Source organism: Trachurus trachurus (assembly GCF_905171665.1).
Source record: "Trachurus trachurus genome assembly, chromosome: 1".
Classification (NCBI taxonomy): Eukaryota; Metazoa; Chordata; class Actinopteri; order Carangiformes; family Carangidae; genus Trachurus; species Trachurus trachurus.
In genome coordinates, this window is record NC_139891.1 from 22,776,657 (window position 1) to 22,795,776 (window position 19,120).

General features: G+C 40.2%; 2 protein-coding genes across 3 annotated transcripts in view; both read right to left on the reverse strand.

Moving 5' to 3' along the window:
* Nucleotides 1–3,440, reverse strand: part of coro2aa (coronin 2Aa) — a 40,183-nt gene extending 36,743 nt beyond the window's left edge. The window contains exon 1 of the mRNA XM_083984284.1: nucleotides 3,151–3,440. Coding sequence (XP_083840410.1) covers nucleotides 3,151–3,165 — 15 coding nt within the window. The 5' untranslated portion in view covers nucleotides 3,166–3,440. The remainder of the gene's footprint in view (nucleotides 1–3,150) is intronic.
* Nucleotides 3,441–6,063: 2,623 nt separating this feature from the next.
* Nucleotides 6,064–19,120, reverse strand: part of uso1 (USO1 vesicle transport factor) — a 28,684-nt gene continuing 15,627 nt past the window's right edge. For both annotated transcript variants that reach the window (XM_083982005.1, XM_083982004.1), the window contains 11 exons: nucleotides 16,643–16,753; nucleotides 16,378–16,496; nucleotides 14,591–14,772; nucleotides 14,365–14,486; nucleotides 14,099–14,237; nucleotides 11,373–11,539; nucleotides 10,341–10,406; nucleotides 10,062–10,160; nucleotides 9,464–9,568; nucleotides 9,051–9,266; nucleotides 6,064–7,023 (listed from right to left, as the gene is read on the reverse strand). In XM_083982005.1, coding sequence (XP_083838131.1) covers nucleotides 6,943–7,023; nucleotides 9,051–9,266; nucleotides 9,464–9,568; nucleotides 10,062–10,160; nucleotides 10,341–10,406; nucleotides 11,373–11,539; nucleotides 14,099–14,237; nucleotides 14,365–14,486; nucleotides 14,591–14,772; nucleotides 16,378–16,496; nucleotides 16,643–16,753 — 1,407 coding nt within the window. In that variant the 3' untranslated portion in view covers nucleotides 6,064–6,942. The remainder of the gene's footprint in view (nucleotides 7,024–9,050; nucleotides 9,267–9,463; nucleotides 9,569–10,061; nucleotides 10,161–10,340; nucleotides 10,407–11,372; nucleotides 11,540–14,098; nucleotides 14,238–14,364; nucleotides 14,487–14,590; nucleotides 14,773–16,377; nucleotides 16,497–16,642; nucleotides 16,754–19,120) is intronic.

Sequence of the window (19,120 nt, forward strand, 5' to 3'; positions counted from 1 at the left end):
CTCGTTAAAAGCCAACTACAAGGGTGAAATTTATTTCTACTTGGGAGTTTTCAGTTTCCCACAAGTAAGGACGTGTTGCAGAGTCATTTGGCTAATGCCCATGTTGGCAGGGGTTTGCCCATTAAGTAGATGACGGGCCGACTTAAGAGAGATCTTGTGCTGGAGTGACACCTCTACACACCACCAACCAACACCAGTACGACGACTTACATCTGCCACACTTGTTCTGCAACTCACTACTCTACTGTAGGCTACTCATTTGTACAGTCTGAGAAACTGTTCAGTTTTATGAATGAGAAGCTGGCAATTCAAAGCATGCAGATCATTAGCAACACCTAGTGTAGGCTATGACTTATTCAGGGCCCGGCTAGAAATTAGCCTCAAACCACAGCAACAATTAGACTATTTGAAGAAGTGTTGAAGTTTGTTTAGAAGATCGGTACAACTCTTATATTTTTGTAGGCTACAATGAATCATATTCACATCTTGTGAGAGTGGAGGTAAAGGTGTTAACAATTACCATGTTTACAACTTTTGGACGACTTATGGCATCTTCTTCTGCTACAGCCTTTCAATTTAATATGTAGCATGTAGCGAACGAGTTGGTTGTATGGTACTACAGTAGGCACTGGATGTTGTGCAAAAAAAAAACCTTTTCAAGTGAATTTCAGTGTACAATTTCAGACTTAAGCTAACCTTTGCTTGCACTTAGCGCTACATTGGAGAACTTTCAGAAAAAACAGACTTTCCGAGTCATGACTTGGATGTTGTCATGAATGTTATTAGGAGGGGAAAACTAGTAATAACAGTGACAATGACATTTACATAAATGTGGTATAGCCTAGGTATTGAGTGAGAGCCAAAGGCAATAAGCCTATAGCATTAAGGCCAGAAGCCAGAGCAAACAGCCTTTTGAATATCTGGTCTCTAATAAACACATTGAAATGTGTAAAACTGAAAGGTTTTTTTATGGGAATTATATTTTTTATTTCTTTAGAGGTGTTTGTTTTTACTTTGGAGCTCTGTTTGTTTCCAGTCTCTATGCTAAGCTAAGCTAATTCATTTCCTCGAGCGCCATGATTGATATAGTGTGGTATTGATCTCCTCACCTAATGGACAATGGTGTATAGTTAGGATGGACACCAAAAACATCTTAAATAAACATTTCTTTTTTATTTGCTCTCTTATTGCACTTGACCTCTGTTTTCACCTACAGCTGGATTTCAAGTTTAGAAGATTGTTAATTAAAAATTGAATCATTCATTTGGACATAAGGATATTACTATGAAACCATGAACCGTATCATCACTTTAGAGTCAAATCAAAGTTTAGAAAGAATGCTAAATGTTTACCAAAGTGCATCACCTGCTCTTGTTGAAGTGATGTAGCCTACCATGCCACACTAGAAGAGCCTTGGCACTAAGTCCCAACTTTCTCCCACTGCTCCACATGTGGTGAGCATTAGACCCGGGTCATTAAACACAGAGCTTTTAAACTGCTTTTGCTTTTGTCTTTAGTTTGTTTATGTCCATCGAGACAAAAGTGAGTGTAAACAATAGATCCAAACCATCTGGTGAACTGGTGGCTGGACATAATACTGCCACCCATGGAGCAAAAATAATAGATTTCACTCATAACTAATTTCACATAATTTGGGCTTTGGGAACAGGAAGCATTAACTGCATGTGGATTCAATTGAGGAAACTGTTGCTTACAGAACATGATTTTAGGCTGCAACTATATATTTATTAGTGATATAGCCTATGTTTTACATGTGGGATGCCTAAAAGCAGCATTACAGTCATCCGAAACTCAAAGATATACTATTTAAAAAATGTTTTTAACATTGACTGGACATCTCACCTTTAAAAAACCTGGAACCAGCACAACAGATTAATTTTGTTCCCAAAGGTCTAATCAACATTAGCCTACTAAACAACATGTGTAATCAAAAACTTCAAACCATTCAGCCGAAAGTCATTTGAGCCTGACCAATCAATTGATCAGTTCTATAGCGTAAATACATAGCGTAAAGTTCCAGCATTAGTTGGTGTTGCAATCACCCGACACCAATCAGTCAGAGATTTTGTGAAGTCGCTCTGAAAATAATCTGATTTAGTGGTTTCTAAAGTGAGATGTGGGGAAGTTTCAGCAGGACTCAAAACAACGAATAATACAATTAGTTGATAGGAAATCTAATTGACAGTCACAGAAAACTAATCAGCAACTGTTTGGATGATCATTAAATCATTTTAGTAATTTTTTCAAATAAAATACAAAATATCTACTGGTTCCAGCCTTTAAATGTGTGGATTTGCTGCTCATCTTTGTCAAGTGCAAACTGCAGCTGCCAGACTATTAGGCAAACATAGAAACCGCCTTTCTGTATAATGCGATAAAGTTCAACAGCATCACAAACTACATCCCCCATAGGGATCATAAAGCCAAATCAACAACTCTATAATCAATTTCAGTGACAAATGGACCTTATAATCTACTTGATTTATTGCTGGACTGTTGTATTAGTAGGTGTATCAATGAACTGCCAACTGAGTGTATAATGGACATATTTAACCAATTCTAGACATTTATAGCCACAACAATGAATCAATTTATCAATAGGCTACCTGCAGCCCTGATTTTATTTTAGATTGATCACTTTAATTCCAAGTCATGTAAATGTAAAAAATTTGATTCAGAAATTAGAGATTGGTTAGCTTCATTAGAAACAGCTTTGTTTCACATGATCAAACTACATTTCCATGGCAAGGAAGGGGGTTCTGCAAAGGTAAACAATCCTATGAGAAGTGGCCTCTGTGTGGCAGAAGTTAAAAACATGCACTTTGTAGTAAAAACACACTCAAAAAACTAACTGGACCCGAGTTATGTCATGGTGGGAATCTCCCCCCCGGTCCGAGGAGGCTGTCTGTGCAGCCGCATGGCAGAGCTGCAGCAGCTCGGAGCCACGCTGCTGCAGAGTGCACAGCCCCAAATCAAAAAAACTCTCACCGGCGGGACAAGCCGGTTTACAGCGCAGGCAGCGCCGCCGGATAAACACGAAACCTGCGAAATGACAAGCGACCGGTCGACCGACAGACAGACACACCTAGACACGCTGCAAGAAGAGTTGAAGGCTGAGGGTGAACCCACCTTTGAGACGGTCATGTGGTGCGAGACGCGGCGGCAGGTGCTGGTGGTAGTTTTCCCTGGAGAGGAGTCGGTGGAGCGGTGCAGCAGCGGCGGTGGAGCCGGTGGAGGAGTTCCCAGAGCGGGGATGAGTCGTGTTAAAACACCGGTGGTGGTGGTGGCGGTGGTGGTGTTGGTTGTTGCATGGTGGTCCGGTCACTTCCAAGTCATGATGCCCGGCCTGACCTTGAGAGTCCCACACAGAGAAGATATTTATATATTTAAAAAATAAAAAATAAAAGCTCAGAGACAGAGCACAGCCCTCCTCCACACCACAGCTGCTGAAAAAAAGAAAACAAGAGCAGGAGGAGGATGGGGAGAGATGCGAGCACAGGATGCGACGAGGGAGGAGGAGGAGGAGGAGGAGGAGGAGGAGCAGGGAGGGGCGAGGCGAGGCAGTCCAGGTTGATTCAAAGCATAGTGTATCATTAAAGGGAGATAAAAATAACTCAGAGTGCAAGTGGAGTCTCTAAGGGACACACACCACAAATATCAAAATAGGAAAAATAAAATAAAATAAAAAATCGGAAACAATGCTGGATTATAAACCAGTGGTGAAAAGTAGTAATAGATTTACTCAATGTTCTTTGGTGCAATTCTGAAATATCTTTTTCATGTAGCCTACTTTATATTAAATTTCTATTCACATCTGGTCCCACATCTGTAGTTACCAGTTCCTTGAATTATGGATTATTTGAATGTGATATTATAAGAATTTAAAATCATCCATCTCAAGTTGCTGCATCACACTGCTGTGTAGAAGTCTATGTTTCTGTTAAATGTGTAACATGACATAACATAAGAAAATAAAATATAATTCTTACATCGATCAGAAATGTTATTACTGTTGATGTTTTCTGTGTACATGTGTGCAGAGATGTGCAGCAAAAATGAAAAAACAACAATAAATCAAACAATTTGTGTGTTAATTTGTTCACACATTTGCTTTCCTGAAACACAATATTATCAAAAAACATGACAAGACTTTTAAAATGGACTCAAAATCCTGAGGCCCAGTCTATAAGCTGCATGAGTCAAAAGCTATAGTTTTACAATATTCAATATTTTTTGTTCAAACATGGTTCAAACTCCTGAATAAATGTGTGTTTACTCTGCAACATGATGCACAGGTTGGTTTCCATCTCTGTAGGACATCTATCTTTATAATAATAATAATAATGAAGCTGTGATGTGTCACCTCACCTCATGTGTGAACTGTGTCATGGGAACCTAAAGGCCACAGCTCCTACACACACAACGCAGTGTGGGGGAGTAAAGGGAGGAAGAGGCATCGGTATGGGCTCGAACATCAGTTTGGCCTCAGGGCCCTGAAGGGATCGTTACTGCTGAAATGCAGTCGGTTAAGTACAGACATCTGAAGTGTTGCTACTACTCTAATTTGCATAGATTCCATATGGTTTCAGGTGTGTCTATGTGTGTGTGCAGATAAACGGCTCATGGAGCTTTCTGATATCTAATTCAGTTTGTTGTGGCTGAACGCTGCCTTTACTGACCATGGGGATTTGATATGTTGGCATGGTGAGAAATGCACAATTCTCAATTATGAAATAAAGTAGGCTAGGACAACTCTCAAGTGTCAAAAAGTGGATCCTAATCAGAGTGCCTTCTGGGTAAATACTTAGTAGGCTATTCACCCAGAAGGCACTCTAACAAAGTATAGGAACCAAAAACAGTAACATAAATAGTCAAATTAGTTTTGGACTACCTTTTCCACAATGATAAGTACAAGAAGTCACTCCACCATGTGTCTTTCAGGGCTCATCTGTATTTAAGAGGTTGTTGCCCCCTGGTGGTGAAGCTCTGCAATTACAAGATCCATGAAAGGTACCACATGGCTTATTACTGTCGTTTTATCTTGACAGTCTCTATTGCAGGTGAGGCTAAAGCTACAAGTTTGGGACAGTAAGTTGTTTCAGTGTTCTCCTCCTGTCACAGAGCGGTTTACAAGCTCATCCCAGGACAGTGTCACAATTCCCTCAACATTTTCCTCTTGGAGATTATTGATGATGTCCAGACATCCACTCTGAAATAGTGGATCTGCAGAACATGGCCATGGATGGATCCGGCTGCGAAATGATGCTGTCTGATAAACTTCTTCAACAGGTAGTGCAGTTTAGTAAATAAATGTCTTTTTTTTTTTGTTCTTATGAAGTAAATGTTATCTAATATTTTAGGCAGCTATGAAAACAGAGCAAAAACTTTACTTATAATAATAAAAGTTGCCAGTCTTATGCGAAAGGCACATTACCTTAACTGTGTGTTTCATGTCATGTTTTCACAAATTGTATATTCACCTTCTCTTTTCAACATGTGATGATTACAATCTTGATTTGCCCTTTTAATGAATGTACAATTATATAATCAAGAAGGGTACAATTTGTAAAAACCTGTGGAAATATTGCACACTACATGTTTTTACCGGGAGATTTTTTTATTATTATTATTATTCAGGTGAGGTCTACCAACAAGAGTGATGTGTGTAACAAGTCCCTTCGTCACCTGGAGGCTCAACAGTCAAATACTTGAGCTGCTTGGACAAGTTGTCTGGCTTCAAAGTTCTCCCTGCAGAGTAAATGGGTTTGTTCGTTTTCTCAGGAGCAACTTTCTCCTCTGAAAATAGAGCTAGAGGCTCCGAGTCTTTCAGAAACATTGATTATACCAACAGAACTTCTCTTTTAAAGCTGATGCTCATTCTGTGACACCACAGCGTCATTAACAGCTGCTTTACCTTGATTTTTCCTTTTTAAATCAAAGCCAAAAGTGTGTACGTAAGATTTTTTTTGATGCTACAATAGATTTAAAACTGGTCAAGCCATAAATATTCATGAAAAAACAAAAACAAAAGTCACATTGTGGATTTAGTAAAATTTAATTTATCTACAATTACGTCTCCATACAGGCACACAGACCCATAGATTCTTTATTCATTTCAATGTGGCTCATAAATTGATAAGTTACACAATATCATACAGAAGCTGAATGCCAGTACTGGACAAAAAGTTGCAAAAATATCTTTTTTGTCATTACATCTTTTCTCTCAGTGTTTTGCAGCATATTGTAGAGCAGTTAGGGTTTCGTTTGTCAAAAAGGAACAAGTGTTGTTGTGTTTGAAATACTGTGACACTGAACTTGAACTCAACTGGGGTGTGAAGGCGGACAAATCCAGGGTGCAGCGCAGTGACATGTTTGCTTGCGGGGCGGGTGATCCTAATGCATCATACGTCTGGTGAGAGCAGGAGTGCAGGATGGGGAAAATGAGAACAACATTAAATCTGTCAATATTTGCTTTGTTTTTTTTGTTGTTGCTACAATTTAAATCCTCCTTCCTAAATGTTCCAGGTAACTCTTGTGCGTTAAAATGAACCTAGCGTGATTACAAACTATATGACAATACGTTACAATAACCACAAGACTGGTAAAAAAAAAAAAAAAAAATCCATCACAAACTGATGGTGAACATAGCAGAGATGAATGCACTGACATGTTGAAACTTTTTGCCATCACTGAAAACTGAAGTTTTGGACAGAGGAACTTGAACAAATGTGAGTGATGTGACCGTGAAGGGGGGGGAAGAAAATTGAAGATAGCATGGCAGCTGGATAAAGACACTCCTTCAGTATATTAGTCCTATTCTTGAGTTTCTCTCGCGTGTTTCTGTAAAGTCTTTTCTTGCCTGTTAGCAGACAAGTTCCCATCGCTTCCTTCTCTTCTGTCAGTGTTTTTTTTTTTTCCCCTCTAGTCCTCATCTTCATCCTCCTCCTCCTCATCATCGTCGTCCGTTTGGTCCCTGGCGTCGAGGTCGTCTTCATCTTCCACCTGTAAGGCAAGGGTCACAGTCTAACTAAAGCAAACACACAAAACACGGCCGAGCAGTTATTCCTCCGTCATAATAAGCAATTACAGTGGCTGGCTGAGCTGAGACGTCACTAAAACACACAAAGATACGTGTTTTGGGGGTGCAATTTCCACTTTTCTTCTCTTGTCTCCCTCAAGTTTGTCAGTTTAGCTTGTTTTTTTTCAATAAAATCTCTCTATCGTGGTTCTTTCTAGATGCAGTAACTACAGTGAGCTCACAGCAATACAATGAGCTTCCCAAACAGCAGCGAGTGGTGTGGGGAAATCTTTGCAGACTTTTTTTTGTCTTGGGATTTTTCCCTGACACAGGTTTCCTTCCCACTGAGCTTTGATTCAAGTCTGGTCAGGTATCTTTTTTTTTTTTTTTGGCTTTGCTCCTTCTTTTCACTCATTTCCTGTCATCCCTGATAACAATCTAATGATGGAAATTATTTTCAAAATCCATCAATCAGGTTGCCCTGTCTTGTTTTTTTGTGATCAACTTTTTTATTTATTTTTTATTTGTTTATTTGGTTGCCCTGTCTTGTTGATGAGGTGAGGTGTCATAGGCGTGAAGAGGGATGGGTCCTGACATCCGATTAAACTGTGAGTCAAACTACATATTACATGTCATTCTCACTCAGTTACATCACTGCTCTATCTACTGTTTTATCATCCTCATGTTGTCACACGTTCAGGTTTTGAAATAAGAGAACAAGAGCAGGAGTCAAACGAGAAACATTATACCACTCACTGCATTGTTTTAATAATTTAGTCACTTACCATTCATTTTTGTCAGTGCAGATTTACATTTTTTAATCTAAACTTTGTGTGTTTAAATTTTGTCTTTTTCTAACCGTACAGTGGAGAGCAATACTGTATTTTATCATGTAGTTACTTTTTTTGTGTTGAATAAGTTTGTCAACAAAAATAAATTGATCCAAGATTTTGTCGATAAGATGCTGTGTCACTGCCTTTAAGAAAAAAAGATTTATATGTAGCAAAATAATCTGTTATTGGAACTTGAAGTGAAACATTATTTTCAACTCATGTTTTTTTTTTTACAGTAAATCAGTCGACCTATTTTTCCACTAACTCATTACACCACCATTCCTCTGCACACTCAATGATAACATGGTAGTCAACAGGGGTGCAAACTCATCAGGGGTAAAAAAAAAAGGTGACAAGATACCGACCCCCTAGGGGGGTCCGGGGGCATGCTCCCCAGGGAAATTTTTTTTTAAACCAACTTTAAAGGTGAATTTATAGTCAATTTTAGCATGAGACTAGGGTCCAGATTTACTCAGGTTTGCACAGCTTTTGCTCCTGTTAAACCTGCACAATCTGTCGCTCTGTGTTTGGTTTTGAAACATGTGAAGACAGACTGATTGGTTCATTGTGAAACATTTATTTATTGATGTAAATGTGTTTTCTGTACGTAGGCTATGCTCCGAGGCAGCGCTGCTCTTTCTGTCCAATAACACACATGAAGCTTAAAAATGCCATAGGCTACATAAAACATATTAAGCGTGTATTTAAAAGATGTTCAAGCAAACGGTTCGGTTGACGGTTTTGTGGTCATGGTTTTCGGTTCGGTTTGGTATACTTTGATCATTGGGAAAATCAATCATGTCTTATATATTCAGGTTAAAACTGAAAGAATGAGGCAGTCTGACATCTGATACATCATTGTGACCGTCTGAGGTTAAAAGTAGGTGAGATTCTGGCGGCAAGAGGAGACATTGATAGTTCCAACATGTTTTAATTTCTTATCTAACAAATGCTAAGAACAATTAGATATTCACTGAAATATATAACTTATATTAATTATTAATTGTGGTTCTTACAAAAATTATATCTTATAAAATATATAAGCTAAAATGATCTGCCCCTTTAATTAGTGCATACAAAATAATTTAGAGGAGGAGTTTGAACTTTGACTGTCAAAGTTCAAACTCCTCTACGTCCTGATGACTTGAGAAAAATATAAAACTGGTGGTTTTGTCTACCGTCTCTCCCAGGTCTTTGAGCCTCTGTTTGAGGCTGTGGATTTTCTGGTCCTGGTCGGCCAGCAGCATCAGCAGGTCGTCCTGCTCCTTCTTGGACTCCTGAACCTCCGTCTGCAGCTTTGCCTTCTCCGTCTGCAGGATGGCCACCGTGCTGGTGGCTGAAGCCAGCTGCTGCTCCAGATCTGCCCGGCTCTCCGACAAGCTCTTTGTCTCCCCCTGATCCGACAAAGACACAAGAGAGAATGATGAGATAAAGATACCAATGACAGACATTCAAAACCTCCCTGAACATTTAATACACATGTATTTTCATCAGCTTTTATCTCAAAAACAAATGATGGAATCAAAAAAAAAAAAAAACAATTGAGATTCGACAGAGCACAGATAAATTGTTGCACAGATCTTCTCCACACCTTCAGTCTCTCTGCCTCAGCCGTCTGTGCTGAAAGTCTGCTCTCAAGTTCTGCCACCTTGGCTGGGTCTAATGGGCCATCGCTGCTGGGGACGACATCTGAGGACTGGGAGACGATACAGAGTGACGTTCATTTGCTTCGTGTTCAGAATAATGTGATAGTATTTGGTAGGGCTGGGACGATATGCTTTTCTCCCGATTCGATTCTTCTACGATTTTTTGGATGGCGATTCGATTTAAATTGCGATTCTACGATATTGCAGATTCTCTCGATTTTTAGTCGCATTTTTAACATTTATCTGCACACAAATACTGTAGGAGCCTATAAATTAACATACTCCATTATAAAGTGAACTTAAACCCTTTTCAAAGCCTGTACTCTCTGTATGTAAAAGAGGCTAACAAATACACATTGCACAATATTTAAAAAAATTCAAAAAAAAAAATTCAAAAAAAAAAAAAAAAAAAAAAAAATCGATTTTTGAAAAAATAAATCGATTTAAAAATCGTCAAAAAAGATATCGCGATATCTATGTGAATCGATTTTTTCTCCCACCCCTAGTATTTGGTGCAAGCTGTAATGTTAGCGCTGTATTTACCCCGGCCTCAACTATTTGGACCAGCTCTTGTCTCTCCATCTGAAGCTGGTTGATTTCTGTCGACTGGGACTGAACCTGACTCCTCAAAGCCTCCAGCTCCTGCAACAAAAAGCACAAAAAACAATATAAAAATGAATTATCAAAACCCAGGTACGCCTCAGACCTTTTTAGTTTTTATCAGAACTAAAACATACAGGACCAGTGGAAGTTTGAACACAAATATTTGACTGGTGTTTGAATCAAACTGGGGAAGTGAAGAGTGATGATGATGAACCTCACCTTGAGCAGCTCTGTGTTTTCTGATGCTCCTGCTGAACCCTCTGCCGTCTGTGCCGCCTCTGACCTCTACACACACACACACACACACACACACACACACACACACACACACACACACACACACACACACACACACACAGTAAAAACACACGTCATTTTCACAGTGACAGGGAAAAACTCCAAACACACAGGTCTTTGTATTGTAAGAGAACAACCTTTTTCAGTAATGATCAATCTGCTTGTTTCACTGATCAGTTGTTTTGTTTGTAACCGTGTCAAGAAATTGCAAAATGTTATTTCCGTATTGTACTTATACAGGTTATTGTACTGCATTTTCTTGCATTAACTGTTGTATGATGTTAACTTTTACCAATCTACCCCAGGGACAACAGATGAAATTAGCCACTGTGGCTAACTCTTGCACATTTACATTGATGGTAAAACTGACATGTTAATTAATGTGCACTGTCCCTGTTCAATAAATTAATGAATGAATGAATGAAAAAAAAAGGAAAATATTCATCTTTTCCCAAAGGCTGCTGATTAATTTTCTTCTAGCTGACGAATTACTTGCAGAACAACTAACATCATGTGAGTAAAACAAACTTGTGCTCGCCAGCGTTTGGTTGGAAGTTCAGTAGCGACTACTATATGTCATATAATGCATTATTCAGAGGCTATTTACATTTATGAACTGTATATGGCTCTGATTAGACCAGACAAAGCTAAACGTAATTTGTGTAATAAGCTTGATTGTTTTTGTCCGGGGTGAAATGGAGAGCAGCTCGTCTACCGATCAATCATTGTGCAGTGGCCGAACAGTGGCCACTGCTGCTGCTGCTTGGGAAACACTCCCCTGGGTGTTAGTGAGCTGTGTGTGGAGGACGGTGTTTCCATCTCCACTAGAAACTCACACTAACACACTCACACACAAACACCCGATTGCAAGTCTTATTTCATTGTGCCCCAGAAATCAACCCCCAGACTCACACACATACACACAAACGTGTACTGTATCCAGACTTTACTAACCAGGGTGTTGATGAGTGCGTCTTTGTCACCGAGTTGTGTCTGCAGGAGTGTGTGTTGCTTGCGCAGCTCCTCCACCTCCTCTTTGAGCTGAGTCAGCTCTTCTGTCTGCAGGCCGTTCACCTGGGAGGCGTCTCCCTGGCTGTTTGACTGACTCTGGTTATCCTTACCTGAAGGATCAAACACACACACAAGTGAAGTGTAATGTAAATAATCGTAAAAGACAAGAGTTTAGACAGATCGCTATACGGCTCGTGCTTTACTTTTGTTTTTATTCTTAGCATTTCTAAGCATTTTGGGGGGATTTTTATACCTTTAATTGACAGGATAGCTGGACAGAGACAGGATACGGGAAGACAAAGACACGCAGCAAAAGGCTGCTGCAGTGAGGACTTATGCCTATGCATATGGGGTGTCTGCTCTACCCAGTGAAATATACGATGCCCCAAGCCAGGGCTCCAGACTAACTTTTTTGACTAGGAGCACAGTGGCCCCTAACTTAAAATTTTAGGAGCGCAAGCAGAAAATTTAGGGGCGCACACCGAAATCGACTTGCAAAGTAAATTTGCACATTTCCTCTAATTTTCACTGTATTACTGATAAATACATTGATAAATGCAGAAACTATAATGTTTTAAATTCACATTTTATTGTGCAACAGTTTAAATATTGAAAATATAAAGTTAATGTTTAGGCTGCACTGACAAATAACAGAACAAGTAGACACACCAAACAAACTCATCCTAGAACAGACCCCCCCCCCCCCCGGGGGATAAGGTGCCTGTGTAGGCCAGCCCTTGTTGGCCTCCTTGTCTGCTGACCCTGACTGAGCCACATGTGCACGGACTCCTTGGCATCAAACTCGTCGACAACCCCCCCCCAACCTCCTCCGCACGGCCAAAAAAAAAAAGGATCTATCGATCAACAATCAATCAATCAATTCCGAGCCTAGTCTGTGCAGCGCGTTCTGCAGCGCGAGTCAACCTGCTTCGTTGCCTTGTGGCGATTTGAGTACCGCTGCCGAGAGCGCGAGCATATTATGGGATGTTTAAGGTTTGTAGCGAGCCGTCGAAAAAAAAAAATGCAGGTGACACAGCACACCGGTCTGTGTGTCTCCTGCTGTTTCACACGGAGCTGCGCTGTGGAAAGACGTCTCCTCCGCTCCGAGATGTAGAGAAGAGAAACACACGTTTCTTTTCACACATGAGCCAATCACAGTGGTCATTAAAAAAATAAATAAAAATCGGCAAATTTACTGGTCGCACATGCGCGAGTAGATGAAAAATTTACTCGCATTGTATCAAATTTTAGTCGCAAAATGCGACCATTTAGTCGCAGTCTGGAGCCCTGCCCCAAGCATGTGCTTTTACTTCTGATGGTAGATTACTCACCAACTAAATTTCTCTGATGTGTTATTACAGAGAACAGAGGAAGCATGTGAGTTATCAGAGTGAGTTATCACTTGCATTTTTCTCATGCATTCATTCACACAGCTGTCTGTATCTGTGACTTTTATTTTCATTTCCCTAAAATGTTTCTATAATAAAGTTGGACTGTTGGCCTGTTTAAAGAGAAATTCAGGTCATGCGTTCATACACCTTACTACAGGCTTTTTCCACAATTAAAAAAAGACAAAATCTCCCAAATTATCAATCTTCAGCATCCTGCTTGTTTCATGTGTAAACAAAACATGAAAACCTGAGGTTTTAAAAGTGACTAACTCACTGTCACTGTTTACCAAGAACTGGCTGGAGCATGAAACTTCCCAATAACCACAAATTATTTCTGTTTGCAAAAGAAAGTAAAAGAGCTTATTTCTCATAAACTGAGCTATTCCTATAAAAACCCTCTGATCATGTTGGTGGTTGCTTCATGTGGTAAAACTATATCTAGGGATGTCGCTGCATATCACTGTTGCCCCGTATCTCAGCTATGAAGCAGTAAAACGTTGTCATAACCAGCTGGATGACGTCCAAAACTAACTAACTAATAAATACAAGAGCCAGGCTGGTTAAAATATATATACGGTAGGTAGGTGGTCTTTAGGGCATTTGCTGCTCGATGCCATTGTGCACCTTCTAAATTTGTTTTAAATTGAGTGATTATTATTCCCTGTTTTTGTTTTTATGTATTATAGTGTTTATGATTAACTATATTGTATTTTTACAACTGTACATCACTTTGGTCGACTGAGGTTGTTTTTAAATGTGCTTTATAAATAAACTGTGTGTGTGTGTGTGTGTGTGACCTTTCAAAGTTCTGCGTCAAGGGAACGCGTTGCCACCACCATTCTGCTGGGTGTGTGTGTGTGTGTGTGGTTTCATTATTTCATCATTGAGTCATTATTTGTGAAATGTGTTTATCTTCTGGGCACCGTGAACAACGGCGGCCGAAGTGGAACAGGTGTTTTTTGGAATTAGAGTTGATCAATGTTGAACTACAAATGCTTTTATTGCAAATGCGGATTCACAGATGAAGGAGAAGACGTTTGTGGAGGTCGTCTGTACGCCCACTCAACAAGTTGAGACAGAGAATGGGGCGAAATTTGCCACACCCGGAAAGTTTACTACCGGAAATGATGTCCTGAGTGGACGAAGGACTCGGTGAGGGTACGCTGCCGACTGGACGCAGAAGCATAAAGCGGGCTTTACACTGGTTCGTGTTAGTCAGTGCAACTCTGATACTTTCTAGAGGACAGAACAAGCAGCTGTGAAGTGAAGTGAACCCACCTAATTTTAGCTTGAGGATGTTGTACTGGTCTTTGTGCTGCTGGATCTGGGACAGCTGCTGAGTGACTGTCGTCTGCATCTGTTCGTTCTGAGACGTCGTGGACTCTACCTGCTCTTTCAGTTCCTGGATCTGAGCATCCTGAAGATCACACAGTTACAGTAACACAGTCAGTAGTACATCAAACATACAGTAGGTGAAGTCAAATGCACACAAATTAAAAACAAACAGCACATTGCCCCTGTTAAAGGAGTATGAGTGTGTTTACCTGTTCTCTGATCAGCTCTTTGTACTGAGTTACGATGTTGTCATGTTGCTCTAATGTCTTCTTCACCTCCTCCTCCTTTTTCTCCTCCTCGCTCGATTTGTGAACTGCTTTCGTGATGACACCTGGTTAGAGTAGATGGTAAACGTCTCATTAAACCTCATGAACGTATGAAACTGGAAGATAAAACATGAGATATTACTGGAAGGAAGAAGAAAAAAAAACTGACCCTCCAGTTCTTTGACCAGCTTGGTGAACTCGTGATCGAACAGCATCTGCTCTGGAGACGGGAAGACGGGCTGCGGCTTCTGGGCCGCCCGCGAGTACAACTCGTGTTTGGTGATGAAGCCCAGTTTCTCTACAAAGTTTTCCTTTCCAATGCGCTTCTCGATCAGCTGCTTTAGTTTCTCTCTGAAGGGGACAGAGGGGACAGGGAGAGTCTAAACCGGGACGCAGTCATTGTGAGTGTGTGTGAGGTTAAGATGCTTCATGAGGTTAAAGGATGAAGAAGAACAGTCTGGTTGTTTCTCTGCCAGAGAAACCTGATTACCTCTCCACACATACACATATATAGTAACTATAAATATACTGTAGGTGCATGTTTACTGCACAACAAAGGGCTCAGGGAAGGAAAAATATTCCTGTAGTGACAAGATAGAGACTCAAGTGCAGTAAAAAAAAAAAAAAAAAGCTAATTGTATCTGTCTGTCGTCATCATTGAATTAAAATCAAGACAACATAAATAACCACCACACACTGAATGAGTCGGTTTCCTCAGCACGACGGCAGCCTGTCTGCTTGATTCAAACACACGTCACTAGTTAAAAGTTTACCCTTTCCTCAACGGTTCAAATTCAGTGATACAAATACTTCTTACGTTCCTAAGAAATGCAGTAAACAGAGGAAAATCTAAATCAAATCAATATTTAGCGTGACCAGTCTTTGGCTTTTTAAACAGCATCGGTCCAAAGGGCGGGGAAGGTTTCCCTCTATCAGCAACGTAAGGCAGGGAAAGAAAAGCTGTATTGATCCTCCTATTACAAACTGTTAAGCAGAACAAAGGTGGGAAGGTGTTATTGAATAAAAGTGTTCAAGAAGCACTAAAAGAAGCAGCACTGTCACCTGTCTAAATTAGGTGGAAACACAATTAAAAGTACAAACTGCTTCACCATCAAAGCTACAGCTGCAAATATTAAAGGTGAACTATGCAAGTCCGGTCACTTTTTCACTGTTTTTGCTCTACAGAACTCCCACTATGAGTGTATATTTTCACTGTTGTAGTGAAAATCCGCCATGTACATTTGTTCATCAAGGTAAGTAACGTTAAATCCTGAGTTTACAGATTACTGGGGGTGTGTGTGTGTCATAGGGCCGTAAGCAGTTTCTCACAAGACAAGATGTGGGACACCGGGTCGGAGGTGCTGATCTTGTAAGGCTGGTTTTCGGGCAAGAGACCCGAGGTGGATGGCAGAGTAACAAGTAATTTAACCATCACAAATACTCCAAAGCTGTTTCATTAAGGTGTAAATCTTGCATAGTTTCTCTTTAACTGCAGTTGCTTCCACCAAGATGCGAGACTGAACGCTACAGAAAGTCAACCAAACTTCTCAATGTGCAACAGCTCAATAGCTCTGTCCCACTCATGTGCAATACTCCAGCACTTTACTACTCCAGTTGTAGCTTTTTAATTCTTTTTTACCTGATGTATTGTGTTTAACGTATTTTGTATATATACCTCATATGTATTTTTTTTTTTTATTATTGGGTGTCTTAATTTATATAGTAGATAAGTCTGTAATTCTTTAGATAGATCTGGGTTTTTTTTTTATTTCAATGAATAAATGCTTGAATGGACAGCTGCTGTAACAATTGCAATTTCCTGTGAAGGATTATTAAAGTATCTATCTATCTATTAGAAATATACCAATGCAAGTTCCAGTGAGTTGCTGTGGAGAGGGGGGAGGAATCCGACTGATGCGATTTATCAGAAACAATCTGTTTTCTTGTGTTGCTTACTTGGTGTAGTTCTCCAGTGAGTTGTCGTTGTAGTAGATGCAGATGCCGAGAAGCAGCGCACACAGGCCCTGGACCAGCCGTTCGTCCTCTCCCAGGTTCTCTGAGATCTGAGCCGTCAGCTACAGGAGGCACCAAAGGTCAAGGATTCATTCAACACTGGTTCATACTTCAGCTACAATCTCCCACAACCCTTTAAACCTGCAGGTTGAATATGCTGTATGAATGTGCTGTTTGAGCGCCAGTGACAAGCGGCTCACAAGGATACGAAGGGAACATTTTCCTGATTGTGTAGAAAGTGTGTGACAGCGATCGGACAGTTGCTGATCCACGTGCACAGCAGCATGAGGAGGCCCACCCTCGTCTGTACTTTACTGCCCTGTGGAGCACAACATAAAACAACAGACAGGTCAACACGACGTGCATCTGAAATGACAGTTAACAACCCGCTGACGAGAATCCAATGACGACGACAGATGTTACGTTCTAGAGATATTAAAACATCTGGAGTCCAGACAACGAAGAACCAGATGTTACATATGGGAGTTTATGTACATCACAGCACATGTTCATAACCTCTATCAGAATGGAAACCACTTTCATTTTGTCATAGACTTTTAGTTTAAGTCCAGATTGGAACATAAATCAATCATCAATTTTTGTTATTTATTTAAAGAAGAAGTTATAAATGGCATTTGGCGAGAGAACAAAAAGAAAACCAAACAAAAGTATCGCCAATGTTTTAGATTCAACCAGTAAAACAAAGCGGCTGATGAAATGGTCACAAAGGTTGATTGTGTTTGGACAAAATTAAGCAACACTTCCGATAGGGCCAATTTTTCTCCAATTCAAACATGTTGTAAGTATAAACAAAACAAAAAAAAAGTGCAGCTCAACAAATAAATAATGATGAACTGACAAATTAAATCATGTTAATCGAAGGACCTCAATCACATCACCCATTAGTAGTTAATAAGACAAACAAAAGATCAGTAGATTCAAACAAGGTTGTTACCCATGCAGTTCTGTTTCAGGAAATCAGCGTCTATAAGGCCTAAAATAAAAAACCCATTATCTTTACATCCAGCCATCGGGGATTCCTTCACTTCAAAATGTTCTAGTATTTTGTGCTTTGTATGTAATCTTCATTCTGCAAATAACTAATAATCAAAACATTTTGAAACTGCAACGAAAATGTCATCGTTTCGAGCTATCAGCACATGCAAAGCAAAAGCCACTGAAATGTGTTTTCTGACGATGAAACCAAAGTGATCATGCATTTCCATGAAAACAGCTTTGAGAAACATGTACGAGGTTTCAGATCTACAGCAGACCTTCATCTGGATTTGCTTCCTCTTCACAAAGTCGGCTTCCAATGAATATTTATAGTAAACTTGTGTTAGTTTTGAATTATTAATCTCAATCAAACAGAAGAACAGATGATTTTCATGGAGTTGGGATGTAAATAGATAAAATCAGTACAGATCAAAACACAGTGCAGAGATGAGTGGGATCTGCGCTCTCTCTTACACTGCTGCTGCTGCTAATAGGCTGGTGCATTAACACTTAATGCACAACATGCTTTAAGAAGCGCAGACCTCTTTTTTCTGGAGTGAAACAAAAGATGCCAAAACTCATCGAGTTATGAAGCTTTGAGAAATGAACGTGTGGGTAAAAAAACGTATCAGCATTCCATACAGCAAAAACTTACGAATTCACCTTTTCAGATTTTGTCTCCAAATTTGACGTAATGCAAAAATGAAGGAGAAAACAAAAAGAAAGGAAAATGACCACAAGTATTAATCGAACAAACATAGGTCCCTTCTCTGTGCTTGTGTCAGGGGCGAAGCAAAGTACCTTCCCTTAAAACAGACAGGAGGATATCACTGACAGATGTGTTGTACTGGTCTGACTGGTCTCCTTCCAATTGGATGAGTGTGTAAAACCTACACAGTTCACAGGGCAACCTCTTGAGAGCCAGTGTGCAAAACCAAATTCTGCTGCTTGCACCTGCTGGCCTCTTTATTTCCAATTAACTTCAAGTTAGTTCTTCATCATGGCGGCTTATTTGTTCCCTGTCAGATATTCAGAGTATAACCCGATGAACCAGATGTGGCTTTACCAGGTCTGTCCAACAGCCTCCTCCAACACTTCCCCAATCACTCATCTATGAAGCTCATCATTGATCTTTGGCCTGCTGTGTTCAGGTAGCAGGTACACTTGTCCACTGTCTTTCTCACTAATTATAGCCCATGTCAATAAACAAAACACCAGCTGTGGAAAGCAAGCCTGATACCCCACGCTGCTCTTCCGTTACAGAGCTGAGCCTCCTATTCACCCAGAACTCCTCCTGAGTTTCTCCCTAACTCACTCAGACCCTTTGATCCTCTGCAGCTACCAAAATGGAGAGTGTGCTTTATGTAAAGCTGATCTTGACCCTTGTACTGCTCAACCTCCTGGACCTCCAGTTTATGGTTTCTCACAACTAGTTCATATGACATGTCAGAAATAAGATGCGTTTATAAACCTCATATGGTAAAAATGGGACACTATTTCAGACAGTCTCTCTCAGTGAGACATTCATACAGAGGCGCTGCACTCGGGTGTTCAGGTGAAATGTGCCACAAATACTTGGTTCGATGCCAGGCACCAAACAGCTGGCCAATAATGGAGTGAATGGAGTTTCAGACATGATATGCCACCGACCACGTGTTTATCTGATTATGTAGAGCGAGCTACTGAAGTT